Source organism: Haemorhous mexicanus, chromosome 4 (genome assembly GCF_027477595.1).
Source record: "Haemorhous mexicanus isolate bHaeMex1 chromosome 4, bHaeMex1.pri, whole genome shotgun sequence".
In the NCBI taxonomy this organism is placed as follows: domain Eukaryota; kingdom Metazoa; phylum Chordata; class Aves; order Passeriformes; family Fringillidae; genus Haemorhous; species Haemorhous mexicanus.
Window position 1 is genome coordinate 37,078,341 of NC_082344.1, and position 15,563 is coordinate 37,093,903.

Consider the following 15,563-nt stretch of genomic DNA (forward strand, 5'->3'; position numbering starts at 1 on the left):
CAGAAAAAGGTGTGATTTAATTTGATGTGAAGAAATAAAGATAGCAAGTGAAAAGGAAAAAAAAGGGAAAAAAGGAAGTAGTCCAATGAATCGGGAAATAAATAAGCTACAATATAAAGCATGTAATGCATCAGAATTAGAAGTTTTAGTTTAAAAAAATAGCATGTCAGCAGAGTACAGCTTTGACACAGCTTTCACTACCTCAAAATGTATTTATCAAAATCTTTCAGAAATTGCTCTCTCTGAAGGTCTTCATGCTTTTTGTCTGTGTTCTGTACACAGCTTAGCTAAGGCACACATTTCTCAGTGATTTTAATGGAGTTTCAACATAGAAGCCAAAGATCTCTTTTATTTAGCAAGGCAATCTTTAAATTCCACTTAGCATGTAAGTGTTTAAAAGGGCAATTTTCAAACCATTAAGTAAAACTCATGATGTTTGAGATCAACTATAAATCATTTGGTTACAAGATGTATTATTCAAATAACTATAGCTACCTAGCTACTATTATAATGTTAATTGGGTATATAGAACATTAGCTTCTAAAATTTTGTTCTGCAGACACAGAGTACTAGTGTTTGCTGGTAGGCTTACTCATTTAAATAAGGTGTCTTTCTGAGCTCCTCTCATCTTGAGCTCCACACCCAATTTAAAACTTAAAACTTCTGCATCAAGAAATATTTCCCCCTGAAGAGGGGAGAACAGAGAACCCAGTATGAGGATTTGAAGCACAAATACCTCAAAGCATGGCCTTGTTAGAGATAAAATACAAAAAAATAAAAAGAAAAAAGAAAAGAAGCAGCAGCTAAGTACACAGTAGTTTGATGCGAAAATCAATGATTAGCAATGAACCAGAAATTAAAAATACTTAACTGCTGTCTTTATATAGTCATTGTTGACAGTGACTCTCCTATCATCCAACAGCATCTTGCAGGCACTCCTTCCCCTCACACCCTGCTCCAGTACAGACCAGCCTCTTCTAAAGGATTTTGTGAAGCCTAAACAAAGCACTCAGTATATTTGTTTTCTGATCTTCTTTGAATTTTTATGGTCTCAGAAGCAGCTCCTTGAAATGAGATCACTTCTGCTGGAGGACAGCAGCTAATCTAATAAGGAGGACACGTGGCAGTCCCCTCCTGACACCATCAGTAGTGATGGGGCTCAGCCTCTCTATCCAGGAGGAGCACTCTTAAGGGGTTTTTCCTATTAGCTTTTTAATATTTTTGACCTGTAATGGCAGGACCTTCAGGTTTATTGAAGGCAATCTACTAGTGGTTAGCTTAGAAATGTTTTGTAAAAGAAAGAAATCATATAAAAGTAGCTTGACATCTTCTGTCTCCATTACCATATAGATATTGTAGATGTTGGAAGAAATTTACAAAAGATAGGAGATGTTGGAAGGTAGTCACAAAAGGCAACAGTGTTTTAACAGCAGGTGCTCTACTACAGCAATGAAGCAGGTGAAGTTAACATAAAAGAAACTGAGATTGATAAGGCCCATATATATGAAATAAGTTTAAGAAAAATAACTGTTCCCATCTCATTTGTCTAACACTACTGAAGTCAACATAAGATGAGAATGAAGAAGGAAAATGAAATGAATTTACATTATTTTTAGGCATGTAGTTATAGCCCAAACTAGAGAACTTGAGCATCTTGATAAATAACAGTTTTCAGAAGGCATCTCAAAGTCAGTCAGATACCATAGTTCTTTGCTAAAGACTGTAATTGACTAAAGGAAAAACCTACTTTAATCTTTCTAAATCCAGCATCTAAATTAGGTGTCTGAAGTTGAACATCATTCAGATACTTCACTGTCCACAACAACAAGTGTTGAAAGAAGCATGGTGAATTTAAAACATAAAGATGAGCTAACAAAACTCAAGGCAAACTTTGGATTATTCTTCTACCTGAAGTACTGTCTCATTTCCATAAATAAATCTCTTTTTCTAAGATGAAAAAATGTAGCAATGCTATAATTTTTTCCCACACACGCTCTGAAATTATTTCTGTTGTACACAACATACTAAAGAACTGAAATTAGCCCCCTAAATTTGAACATTCTGTGTTCATTTCTTCTACCAGAGTACCACATCATCAAAGCTTTTTTTTTTTTTTTAAAGAGATTGTGACTGTTAAGATGGAAGCATTCATGTTTTGTTGTTAATGCACAAACCATTCCCAACAAGCACTATATGTGATAGTCCTAGAATCCCATTTTTATTTTCCACGACTTCAAAACACATGCTATGTACTGAAGGCCTACATATTGTGATGCTATATCAATTTTATACAGCATCCACAGCTAGTTTTGAATAAAGGTAAACTTTTGCTATTACTTATGTATGGATTTCTGTTAGAAGATTTCCATACCCCCAGTTTAACCTATGGATACCTGTACCTCAGCATCTTTTGATGAACTTGCTGAGCTTATCATGTTTTCAGGAAACACTAAAAAGACTAATAAAAAAGGGTCTTATTAAAAAAAAAATTCCCCTCCCACCAAAGCCATCCACGTTTTTTTAACCAGTGAAAACACACTCAAAATCTGTTAAAGTAGTCACAAATATTCAAAGTCTGCACTGGCAGAGTTCCAGAAACCTGCAAGGTGTGCTCAAATTACACAACAAAAGACATGTTGTAATTGTTGACATTGTCAGCATAAAATGCTGAGCATAAGGTGTAGCTCTCAGAATTCAGGCTGGCATCTCAGCATTCAAAAGATTAAAAAGCAACTAATCGTGCATGCTTTGATGAGTACACAAGTAAACTTTTCATCATCCAAATTCAAAGCAAGAAAGACCCATTTAGCCATGAGCAAGCAGCTGATCTATCAACTTCAACACCAAATATAGGCACAGCTCCTGCAACCTTCCAAAACTCCTCTGAAATCCTTAATTCTGTTTTTCCTGCAACAAAGATTAACATCCTTCAGGCTTTGGGATATAAGTACATCTATATGAATAAGGTCAGCAACCACATTTGTAAGGCAAGCTGCCATAAATTAGTTTCTAAGAGACAACTGGTTTATTCAGGTTAAATGCCTAGAGCACTGAGTATAAACAAAAGGAAAAAAAAATCCATAAGGTATCTCTGGAGTGCAATACTTACTGTATTAATATTTCAAGTCATTTATTCATTGTACACTCAGTGCAGATGCTATAGAGATTTAATTGAACAGCTTGAAAACACATACCCGACAGCAATATTCCAGATATTGTTCAGCCATGCTTACCTTTAAAGAAACAATCTTCATTGTGTACAATGGTGATCTTTTGCTTTTTCAGACAGGCAGCTCTGTGCACTTCACAGTGGTTTTCATAGAATTCTCCATCAGACCCACACACAGGTTTGTAATGTGGCTTGCAGTGCTCCATGCACAGGCACTCGGCTTGGCCAGTCTTCCCATTCACCACGCAGTGCCTGCCCAGACCACAGTACTTGTTTTCACATGATCCAAAATGGCCATCCTGACCAAAATACCCTTAAAAAAGGGAAAAAAAGAAGGTTTTTATTTAATAACTACATTTTGCTTAATTGCATGCAAGATACAAAAAGATTTCAGTAAGTGAAGTGAGAGTATGCTTTTTGTTACATCCTTGACTAATATTAAATATAGGTCAGCCTGATGTTAAAAAATTGAGTCTCCTTATCATGACTTTTATACTTTTAATCATTGTCATAGGCTAACTGTAATTAGAGCAAGATCTAGTAACAAGAGTTACTCTTCATTAAAAAAAAATCAGAGTAAATCATTACTTTTTTAATGTATACTGAAGTTTGTCACCCTAAGATTGCTATATTGTTGCATGCAGCAGAATAATGTATTCTCTAGAATTTAGACCATAGGATGTCTCAAACTGAAAGAGACCCACAAGGATTGAATCTAACTTTGTGCTCCTTTCAGGACTACCTGAATCTAAACCATGTGATTAATAGCATCTTCCAGAAACTCCAGGCAGATAAAATAGAAACTTACACACTGAGTCTGATCCATGAGAATAACTAAAGCAGAATCAGGGCTCTGAATCAATATGGAGAATTTAAAAACAAAAAATGACAAGACCTCAGTGGTGACATTACAATGACATTTCAAGAAACAGAGCATGGAAGAGCAAGACTGATATATCAAGTGAATGGTGCCTAGAAGGAGTTACATGAACATCTAAGTGGTATTTCAATGATGACAAATATGATTTGGATGGCAAACAAACAGAGCTTTAAGACTGCTGCAGTAGAAATTGGGGAGTTTCTGCTGGCCACAACTTTCAGTTCCTTCTGCTCCTAAAAAAGGAAATGGATTGTCTACATTAGGCTAGCAAAGCCATCTGTCTGCTTTCTATCCTAAATGTGCTGCCACCATGTAAGATAAGCCCTGCTGTCAGTTGCAGATCTCTTTGTGAAAGGGGAAGTTCAGTGCACAATAATATTTCCTAATTATATGCCCAGTTTCTATTTTGACTGCCATAGAACTAACTATGGCTTCTTGGCAAGAGAAAGGGTATGATGTGAAAATGATGTGAATATGCAAGCAGAATTGTAATTGCAATTATCAATAAATAAATATATTCTGATAATTGCAATTGTGTCATAAAATATGTATAGAAATATTAAAATGCCTCCAAATGCCAGAATAGACACTGCCCTTCACAGCTACTTAATTTTATTCTCTCACTTTGTACTCCTAATGTCCCAAACAAACACCGGTTATTCTAATTCCTTGCAATACTTTCCTCACATCCTAGCTGAATCCATCCTTGGCTAACCCATATAAAAACAGCATGAAGAAGCAAATCACAATGCATAATTTGGTAGTAATTTGACCATTCTAGATTCATTTTTCATAGCGAAATGCTTACATGTCAATACAATAGCTTGAAGCACATTTCTTCAAGCCACTAAGAATTTATGTTCTTCACTTCAGTGGCAGATATAAAAATCTCACCACTTTTTCTTCTGAAGCCTCTGAGTCTATTAGACAAGCATGCTTTGATTTCTTGCTTTCTCACACAGCACAAATTTTCTAGACAAATGTACTACAGAAAGCACACAACCATGAAATTTGGCTCTAATGACACGCTTTCACTGTATTACTTGATAACAATTTCAGCACAAAGTTGAGAGTACCACATATTCACCTCAGGTGTTGTATGGCTTATATAACTAAGCCACAGTGACTTTTACACACATGTAAAGACCCAGCTGATGGCGGGTTTACCTGCTCCTGCACCAAAATGACTTGAAACAGGAAAATCCAATTCAACATTAAATTTTTCCCATAAGTTTTGGAAAGTATTCCTCCTCGTGCCAATGTATTCACCACTATGCGTGAGCCACAGACATCAACTGACAGAAATTAATGTAAACCTAATTTCCCTATTTTCTCATACAAAAGCTAAGCTCGAGTAAAGCTTTGGAATACCCAAGAGTGCTTCACAGCACAGGTCATGTATTCACATTGCAGAATTTAAGAACTTGAACTTCTTTGAAGTGATGGAATTGTTACAGTTTGAGGACAAAGTACACAAACCATTATTATTTATGCTTTCTGAACTGAAGAGAAAGATCTTAGAACTCCATCTGACAACTGCTCTGAATTATTGAGAGGTGTGTGGTGACTCAAAAATGTACTGTGCTGCATGTTATGAAAATAGAACTCATTTAATACTTCTCTTGGGACTTCATCTTAGCACTATAATTGAATCTGATGCCTGAATGCAAAACACTTTCTTTCAGATAAGGGAGAATAATTTACATTACATATCCTGATATTTATAATATGGGTATTTGTCAACATATACCAATTACGTACTGCAATAAACAAGCAACTTTTCTGCCTTAATGAAAAACTGTATTTATTATGAAATGTTTCATATATGTCTTCATTTTACACCAATAACTGCTCCAAAACAATACATAAATTTGCATACATCACTGCATATACAACTCCTTCCACTGAAGTCTGTGGTAAAATTCCCACTGACCTCAAGAGAAGCAGGATTCTTTCTCCAGATACAATCTAAAGCCTTCAGTCAGCATTATGTTATAGCATGTTTAACAGGCACTGTTCTGCACTGAGAAGAATATGTGGTGTTCACAGCACATATTTAAGAAAAAACAGTTAGAATTATACTCTGAAGCACTCCACCAAACTGTGGTTACCAGATTACCAGATCACCCAAAGTAAAGAAATAAATTAAATCCATGCAATTCCAAAACAGGTGACAAAATGCTCAGAATCATAAATTTGAAATAAACATGCACCCAATTATGAAAATGCAAACAAATCATCAACCTAAAGAGATACTGAGTTTAGATATGAGTTAAACTCATGAAATTAGTTTAGATATAAGTTAAAAAAACAAATGAAGAACCAAACCCCAGCTTAAGTAAAACCAGTTTCTGCTGCTTTTCACTGCTCAAGGCCAAATTGCAAAAATCACTATATTTGGCAAATCCTTAATTTTATTTTTTGTTTCCAAAAAAGGTACTTCCATAATTTTATTCTTGGAATAGGAACTGCTACTAAGCTACAGGAATCTTGCCATTAACAAAAAAGAAACCACATTTTAAACCAATGTGGACTGTGACATGCAGCCCATTCATAAATGGCTGGCTATTTCAGTCACCATCAGGAAACTGACACTATTACTATTCATTCCTGGATATATTATTATTATTGGAGGTATACTTTTGATACTTTGATAACGGATGAGGTTTCTTTCAGTTTGTTGGGGTTTTTTAGGGGATTTTTTTGGTTGTTTGGTTGGGTTTCTTGAATGTCAGTGTAGCGAAGTCTCCTGGCATGAAATTGCTTAGGATGCAGCAGCCATTCAGAAAACCATCATCATCATCATCACAAACACAGTGTTTCAGAAGGCTGTTGTTCTATCTAAGCACATGTTTTAGAAAGCAAATCAGTCTGAGAAGAACTTAGAATGCCATATTTAGATATAATTCAGTAATTCAGCTGAGAAGGTAAGCAGCATATTCTATATTAAGAGACTGAAAGCCATTAATTTGGGATGACAAATAATCTAGCCATGAATGCAAATATTTTTACAGCAATTGTTATTGCCTATGTGATGATAGGCAAGTCTACATTAGTCAAATGCCACAACACAAAAACAGGCACATACCCATAGGAGTTATGAACTCTGAATTTTCAGTTAAAAAAAGTATTATATTTCCACATTTTGAGAGGATCTAAAGTACTACAGGAAACAAAATGTACTTTTTTCCATCTGAAAATAAGTCAAGAAACATTCAAATTATCACAGCCTTAAGTTAAAAAACAACAAAAAAAACCCTTACTTTAAGAACTATCACTAAAAGTGTTTTACACCCAATACGGTCAAAGCAGTCACATAGATTTTTCAGATCCTCTTGAAACTTAAAACTCTAAACAGATACCAAATGGAAGGGCAGAAGTTTTTATTTTTAGACACTAGAGAAAGTAAAATAGTTTTAACTTAAAATAAAATAAAATTAATAAATACAATTTCAAGTTTTCAGTTGGGATTCCTCATACAGGCTGCCTGTTTAAAGGATACTTCAACATCATCCATAGCTGAGCAAGTTGTAGGTCACAGTTTGATTCATTTACATCTGGGAATTAAGCTGATGTTTTAGCATGCTAAGACTCACAGAAATACTACACATACTTTATCCTTTTATCTAATCAGTTTAGAGCAACACTGCACAGTGAAACTTTGGAAATTCATGGGAGCATGAATCACCATGTTCTACAGTTGGCCCGGGGCTGGAACACACACACACACACACACACACACAGGCTTTCTGTGTGCTGAGCATTCTCCCACAAACTCAGGCTGTTTTCTTACTTCCCTAACAACATAATTTACATTCATGGCTTCTATCCTAAGTTGCTGCATCACCCACGTGTCAAGAAAAACAAAGTGGTAGCTACTTTTCAAGACAATGCAGTGATATTTTGTGTGCAAATAACTAATGGTAATTTCTGGGGTCAAAAGACCTGTAGACCCATTCCCCCCTCTTCCACTTAAAACCATTCTGTAAATTACAATTCCACCTCTACAGCTGTATCTTTGCTTAACACACTACCTATGAAAGGCCCAATCAAGACTGTAATCCTTATTTTAGGAAGTGTAGTTTCAGGTTTTAGTAGCAAATAAGATTTATCACCACCTACCATTAAGACTCATAGGGCATTAACACTGAGCAAGACCCCAGTATGACCTGTGAGATTCTGCTCATAAATATTAAAGCTCTAGACTTTTTCTATATTTCAACTGTAGCATTTTAGCAACAGTTCTTATTCATTACAGTAATGAATGTCCACCACATAATGGTGCATATCTTAAACTGAAGAGAACTAGTGGCTCAAAGATGGGAGGGTGGGAAGCAAGGACAAAAAAGGCCCCAGAGCCATGCAGGGGCAGGATGAGGAATGCAGCCCACAGCCCTCAGAAACAGCCCCTGGCAGCTCACAGCTCTCAGCCCTGCTCCTACCTGCAGGAGTGAAAGAAAATCATACACATGGCTCACCATCCTCTTGCTCTGGCATGGTTTTCTTTCAGCACCAGGCAAGTAAGGTCCAGTGCTTTATACAAAAGTCTATTCTGCCTGTGTGGAAAATAAGTTTTTGGCTGGGTCTTGTACCGTCCTTTCCTTCCTTCTTTGCTGCCTTCCCCCTCTGCCCTCAGACATACATCTACCTTTCCTCTTTCCTTCCCAGTAGGGACACTGGAAGTATTGTAAAGATTTACACTGCCATAGAAGATGATTGAGATCTTCTGGTGGAGTCAGTATTTCTCATTGAGGACCAAGTAACAGAAATTGACACAGGCATTATGATTGTACAGGACTTCTTCAACCTTAAAAATCAAGCCTAAATACAACTGGGAGAATAAGAGGTCTATATTCAAATAAAGTGACTTTCTTATTGCCCTATATTTGTAAGTTGGAACAAATTAGGAGAAAGAGCCACACTTTTAAAGGAAATAATTTGCAAAACTACAGTAAGAAAAAGGAGAACAAAATAATACCAGGTAATACCAGGGAGATCTGTAAGTGCTGAATTGCCTAGTTATTAACTTGAAATATTGAAACCTCCCATAAAAGTGCATCTGTCAGCCAGAAACAGTCAGGTTAGCATCTTTGATCATATGAATTTGTTTTTCTTGCCAGCACTTAGAAGCCATCTTCAGCAAAATTCACAGAATTTAGTTTCCTCAGAAAAGAGAAAAATCAAATCCTACCTCCTTTACTTGAATGAAATTGAAGACCAAGAACAAAAATGCCACATAAGAAAATGAGAAGTTACAACACAACCAGAACTACACAAAAACCTCTTTTGCTTATTAGGCAGAAACTTTTCCCCCTTTCCAGAGCCTTCACCTGCTCCTCTCTCATCCTCATAGCAACCCCTTTATAGGCTTGCTCCACTCCGGGTGCCCACATCAGAGGGTTCAGCAGCTGCCTGACCCTTGCCTTCTGCAATTACAAAGGCTTTCCATGTGTTCCTGCCTCTGTAAACTTTCTTGCTCACTAACAGGGCTGTGAAACACCTGTTTGATATCAGAGCAAATGCCTGTGACAACTCCACCACAGAGCCTTTCCTCCAGTGAGGTGCCTGCTCAGATTTCTGCCTGTACCAAATTCAATTTCACCATCCCAGTGGTGCTGAGCCACTGTGAGTGCTCTGGCCCTGTGCCCACACAGCAAGGTCCTGTGTGCCACCTCACCTGCCAGCTCCCTCAGGTGACATTGCTGTCCTGGCAAGCACAGCCCTCATGCTCATGGGAACCAAGAAGGAGCTGCCCAATTCTCTCTCACTGCTAGGAGGTGATTCTTGGGCACAATATTGAACCTTGTAGAAATATCCTTCATCAATCACCCTTCTTACATTTGGCCAGTGACCATTAAACTTACAAAATGGTCTCTGGGCTCCAGACATGCTACTTGCCTTACATGAAGGGAATGGAAAATGCACTCAGGTCTGACATAAACAGCTGAATAGATTTGGATTAAGAGCACTGCTGGCTCTAAGTGTAAATATAGACGGATGTCTTTGAGCAGTTTCGAGCCAGCAATTCATTACTTTCAATTAAATCCTTAGCTCTGATTAGCATTAGCTGTGTTTGTCTTTCTCACATATTATCTTTATTTTGAAAAATGTTTATAATTCATTTAACATCAAACCAGTGGCAAAAAGAGTTTCTTTAACACAAAGCAGGAAACAAATTACACGTTTGCCTCATCACAGATACATGGACCCTTATTCAAATGGTTGATTGCTTTTCAATTGCAGCACAGCAGGCAATCCTCTGTTCTGCCAAACACATCACCCAATGTCAGGAAGAGCAGGAAATGTGCATCATAGCGACAGCAGTTTTGAAAAGGTCATAGTCTGAACAACCTTTCACACATTTTAATGCTTATTTGAAATAAGGCTTTATGAATATCACAAAGGGCTAGCTTAGTTCTCAGTCAGACAAAACAACCTTTTTTTTTTGTTGTTATTCTAAGGCCAAACTGATTAGTTTTAGCAACAATGATCAAAACAATCAAGTTTGAGTAAATTATTGACTAGAATTCTCCTTTTACTTAGTTAAAATTAGGAAGGCTGTTAGTATTTGGTTTCAAGAAGCAAGGTTTAACTGCCCTATCACACAATAATATTAACTGCTTCTCTTTGGCAAACTTTTCACATGAAGAACACATTTGTCCATTTTGAGCTAATAGCATAATAAAAAACTATTGTTTTCTTGATAGCTATATATGGCTTTCCCTGGGATTAAATACATTTCTGTATGAAACAACATTATAAAGAGAAAATTTAACTCATCCCTGATCAAGTAGTTGTCATGAAATAGGTAATTCAATTATCCATGGTAAAAACTAGCATCCCATAATCCAGATATTATTCTATTCCTGTGTCAGACATTGAAACAACACTGTTTTGTTGGAGTTTTTAACTTCAAAGCCCTTCTTACAGATAAATCTGTGATGTCTTTCTGCTACCTTCCCCAGGGACCTGTACTTGAAAAGGTAGCACACACATTGAGCAGCATTTAAACCATATGGTTAAAGTGCAGCATCACTGCTGTTCAAGGAAAGCTAAAAAAGAAAAGTCAAGTATTTTCAGTTTTACTGATGTGAAATATTTGCTCCTAATAAATTTTACACTGTCCATTTTTTCCCAGTTGTTACTAAGGAACTGTGGTGGGCTGGCCCTGTGGTATAGCATGTACTGCCCACCCGATGGCTTGCTCACTCTCACAGGAATACAGAAGGAATTCTATAAGGAATTCATTCATTAATTTCCACTGGCAGGCAGATGCCCAGCCATCTTGAGGAAAACAGAAGTGACAGGGCCATGTCTTGAGCACCAGTATTTCTCCCCCGCCAGCCCATCCTCCTCCTTTTGCCCAGCTGTTATCACTGAGCAGGATGTTTTATGGAGTGGGATGCCCCTTTGGCAGTCTGGGCCAGCTCCACCAGCCATGTCTTCTCCCAGCTTCCTGCTTCCAGAGGGGCAGAGTGGGAATAGAGAAGGCCTTTATGTTATTCAAGGATGTTCAGTGTCAAACTCAGCACTGTTGTGGTCACCAATGAGAGCATTATGTGGGCTGCTTCCATGACAGAAAGACCCAGTACAGGAACACTGTGGGAGCTTTGAAAGATTGTCCAGGCATTAATAATCCAGCAAAGGGCATGTGGGTGTGTGCACTGTAACCCAAACTGTTAATCAGTGGCACGTCTTAGAAAAAAATATATTTAGAAGAATATCATGGTATTTTTGTTATATGGAATTTCTCATTCAATTTATTCTACAAAAGCAATAAGATACTAATAATTTCCATCTCCTTTACATGTGTGAAACATAAACACAGGAAAGTTAAGGATTATTAAGGTGAGATACAATCTTTACAAGCCCTTCAGATAGAACAGCAAAACACACTTGTATATATGAGTATAAGTCTCAGAGACACTTAGCTAACAAACTTGGACATCAATGACCCACGTGTGGAATTCTGAAAGGAAAAAAAAACAAAACAAAGCAAAACACCGACGGACCAAAAAAACCCCAAAAGTCCCAAAGAAAACAAGTTACAAAAGGTGAATATTTTAGAGATAAGAGGGAGTTTTAAAAATAATGTTTCTATAAATAATATTTCCCTCTTGACTTTGCTAAAAGAAAATAATCTTAATTATGCTTGAACATTCCTGGCTTAATTTTGCCATTTTAAGTAAGCTAAATGTGATGCAGAGCCCCATGCACTGTGTAGACACCTCTTATCTTTTTTGTTTTTTTCAGAACAGGACTGATCCTATCTGCTCCATACATCCAGCAAAGTTGTGGGGTTTTTTCTGAAGATGTTAGAATTAACCCAAATTATCTAAAAATATGAAAAATCACACTGAAATCTAGGTGATATTAACAGAAAAATGCAAAATGCTTTTCCAAACCTCTTTAAGAAGAGAATATTGCTCTATGAAAATAAAAATAAAATGAAAAAGTAAAGTATTGAAAATCTTTATCTTGACATACAGGAATAGTTTACCTGAACAATCCATTTAAAATTATTTCTACATCATGTAAGTCTATCTAAAAATACCTGAAAAACCAGAGAAGTCCACTCAAATAAATATGTAAGTGACTACTTTCACAGAAAATAATGTCCAAGTGAGGTGATCCAGTCAAGTAATGTGACTACTGAAAAATTTTTCTGTGCTTAGACTAAAGGTATTTTCTGTGATATATAATTCCTAGGGAAAAAAAGAGAATAAAGTATAGTTTTCCTGCTAAACCTGAGTAACACAGTTTCAATTTTATATCCAGTAGTCTTTATGGAAATAGTTTGCTATCAGATCGATTATTCTCTTCTAATAAATATGTAAAAGCAAACTGAAGTCAAAATACAATCAGTCCTATCGCCTACTTCATGGAGAATCAATCTTTTGAGAAAACCTTATAGATATATATATATTTACGAATGAGAAAGCATTTAGCTTTCAACAGAAAGAAAAATTCTAGTCAGATATTTCAACAGTCATGTTTTTTGTATTAGTGGATATAACTTCTGTCTAGTGACAAATTGCCCTTCTAAACATTGAAAAAAATACAGCTTCCTTCAAAGATAATATTAGAATTTGATAAAAACCACCAGCATTCTACATAAGAATCAATCTAGGGCTATAGTAATAGATAATCCTTATTATGCATTTAAAAAATACAAGCTACAGAACTAATTGTACAAAAAAATAAAAGTTAATTTTAAACTGCTATTCAATGGAGTGCTGTCTACAAGAACATTTCTAGTGATGCCTAACTTCCACGCACCTGGTTCATCTGGCACTTTTCTTCCCACCAGAAAATGGCAGTGTTAAACTGAAACCTCTGGCCACCACAGCTACCAAGCCCTGTCTGCTGTTTCAGTGGTTTGGCTACTGAAGTGCAGAAATATTTCAAATGAATGAAAACAAAAATCCTGTTATAATACTTGTTGTATATGGAGTTTCTAAAAGTAAGACTAACTTTCACACCCATTAATAAAGCTAAAGAGTTTGCTGCACATCATACTTTCTCAGGTAATTTCAAGAAATCTACAACATTAGACACACAGATATAAATTTACTCTTTATAACTAGAGAAATAAACTTTGCCATGGGAATGACTATTTTGAGTGACTGTATTTTTTTATTTATTAAACTGGATTGAAAGTCATTTCAGTTCACCAAAGCCTGCTTATGCTTGGCAACCCTAAATTATTAATTGAAGCAGAAATAAATATTTAATCACAAATCCTTTGAAAGTAGCAATGCCTTTGTAACTAAATTTTTACAATTGTTTTACTCATAAACAGTTGAGTTGAATGACTGAAATTATAATCCACAATAGATTTTCCTCTATTCTTAAATGCTGCCTTCACAGTATTTTGGAAACTGTCAAACAAACCTATATGAGATCTGTGTGAATTGACTCATTAGGTGCAAGTTGCTGGAATGATCTGCATAACTGGCTTTGTTTGCCATAAAACACTCACCTCTTGACACTATAAATTTATTCTTATGCACAAGCATGACTGAATTATAACTGTATGATTTTCTTTTCAACACTACATTGTAAGGTAACATTCATATAATCCATTTTAAGTCATGGCAGAACTTATTTCACTGTCTTAATTTCATTTTGTATGCACATGAACTAGCACAGTATTACAGTCTAGGGAAAAAAAAAGTACAAGTAGGAATAAGAATGACTTTTAAAGCAGTTTAATCCATTAACAGCTATTTATGAAGAATTTAAGCATTAGTGTATTTCCAGTCATACTGCCTAAGACAAACTTCTTGTTGAGTCTTTAAACCTATCCTTTACTTCATACAGAATTTAACCTGAACCACTTTTTTAATGTTCAACTAAAGCTAAAAGACATTTTAACAGCCTTGCTACACATGCATTTGTAAACGAATTTCACTGAATTCTGTTTGCACTACAATTACTAGAAAACAGAAAAATTATGAATAATGTATTTGTAAAGATTTCTGGAGCTCTTGCACCTTTTTTGAAAAGGAGGTGGAAAGCCCAGTACCTTGAAAAAATGCTATGTATTTCCTTTAGAGTTATTTTTAATTTTCCTCCTGAATTTATTAAGCAGTTTAAACAGTATTTATCAGTATATATGCCCTATTTTTTTTCAAACACAAGTTTATTAGAGTGATTTTGTCTAGGCATGTACACTTGACAATGTGCAGGTACTGAATTTCTATCTTCCTCTTCTCATCCCCACAAGAATTATATTACCTTCCTTCCCACATTTCCCTTCTTGAAGAACTTTTTGAATAGACAGAAGTCTCGACAGTAATATTCTGCTCACAAGAGCACAACAAATTAACTCAGCAAGAAAAAAAAGTTCCATGGATTCTGCATTGCAGTCAAGTCAAACTGTTTTTTCAGAACCAGGCACACTTTCCTCTAACTTGATACCTGTGTGTTATGATAAAAGAGAAACTGAAGATTTCCAAGGCAGTGATGCCAGCTGAAACTGATAAAAATGTGCAAATGATTTAGCAAAGTGCTAAGTGCACCATCTGAAGTTGTGTCAGTACCAGTGAAATTCCTGCAGCTAAAACAGAAAGCATTCCAAGTGCTAATGATTAAATTCTTTAGACTTTCAAGGTCTGGGTTTTTCTTGGTTTGTTTCAGTTCCTTTTTATCCCCCTCTAAGTGGACTATTTGCCATTTTATTTTGGCATTTGCTTGAGTACTGTAAAACTGAGAAGTCATGCCATCATACTGAATAAATGTATAACAAAACTACTGACAAAAGTGTTTACTAAATAATTTTTCTAAGATTATTATCTATTACTATTGTGCATTAATAAAAACTATACCTCTTTCTTGAAAATTTCTCAGGGATTATTTGGTGTCTTTTATTTTAAAATAATGTGCAATCTCATAACAATATTCAACAAACACCTTAAAAGACAATACACACCATAAGAAACAGCAGATGAATAAAGTATTACTTTTTTTCCCAATTTTCCCAGTTTTAGAATCTACTAGAATCAACAGCAA

At 35.8% G+C, this 15,563-nt stretch overlaps 1 protein-coding gene across 1 annotated transcript in view; it reads right to left on the bottom strand.

The window, feature by feature from the left end:
• The window catches only part of FSTL5 (follistatin like 5), a 269,724-nt gene that overhangs the window by 183,381 nt on the left and 70,780 nt on the right, over nucleotides 1–15,563 (bottom strand). Inside the window, exon 4 of the mRNA XM_059844470.1 lies at nucleotides 3,234–3,482. Coding sequence (XP_059700453.1) covers nucleotides 3,234–3,482 — 249 coding nt within the window. The remainder of the gene's footprint in view (nucleotides 1–3,233; nucleotides 3,483–15,563) is intronic.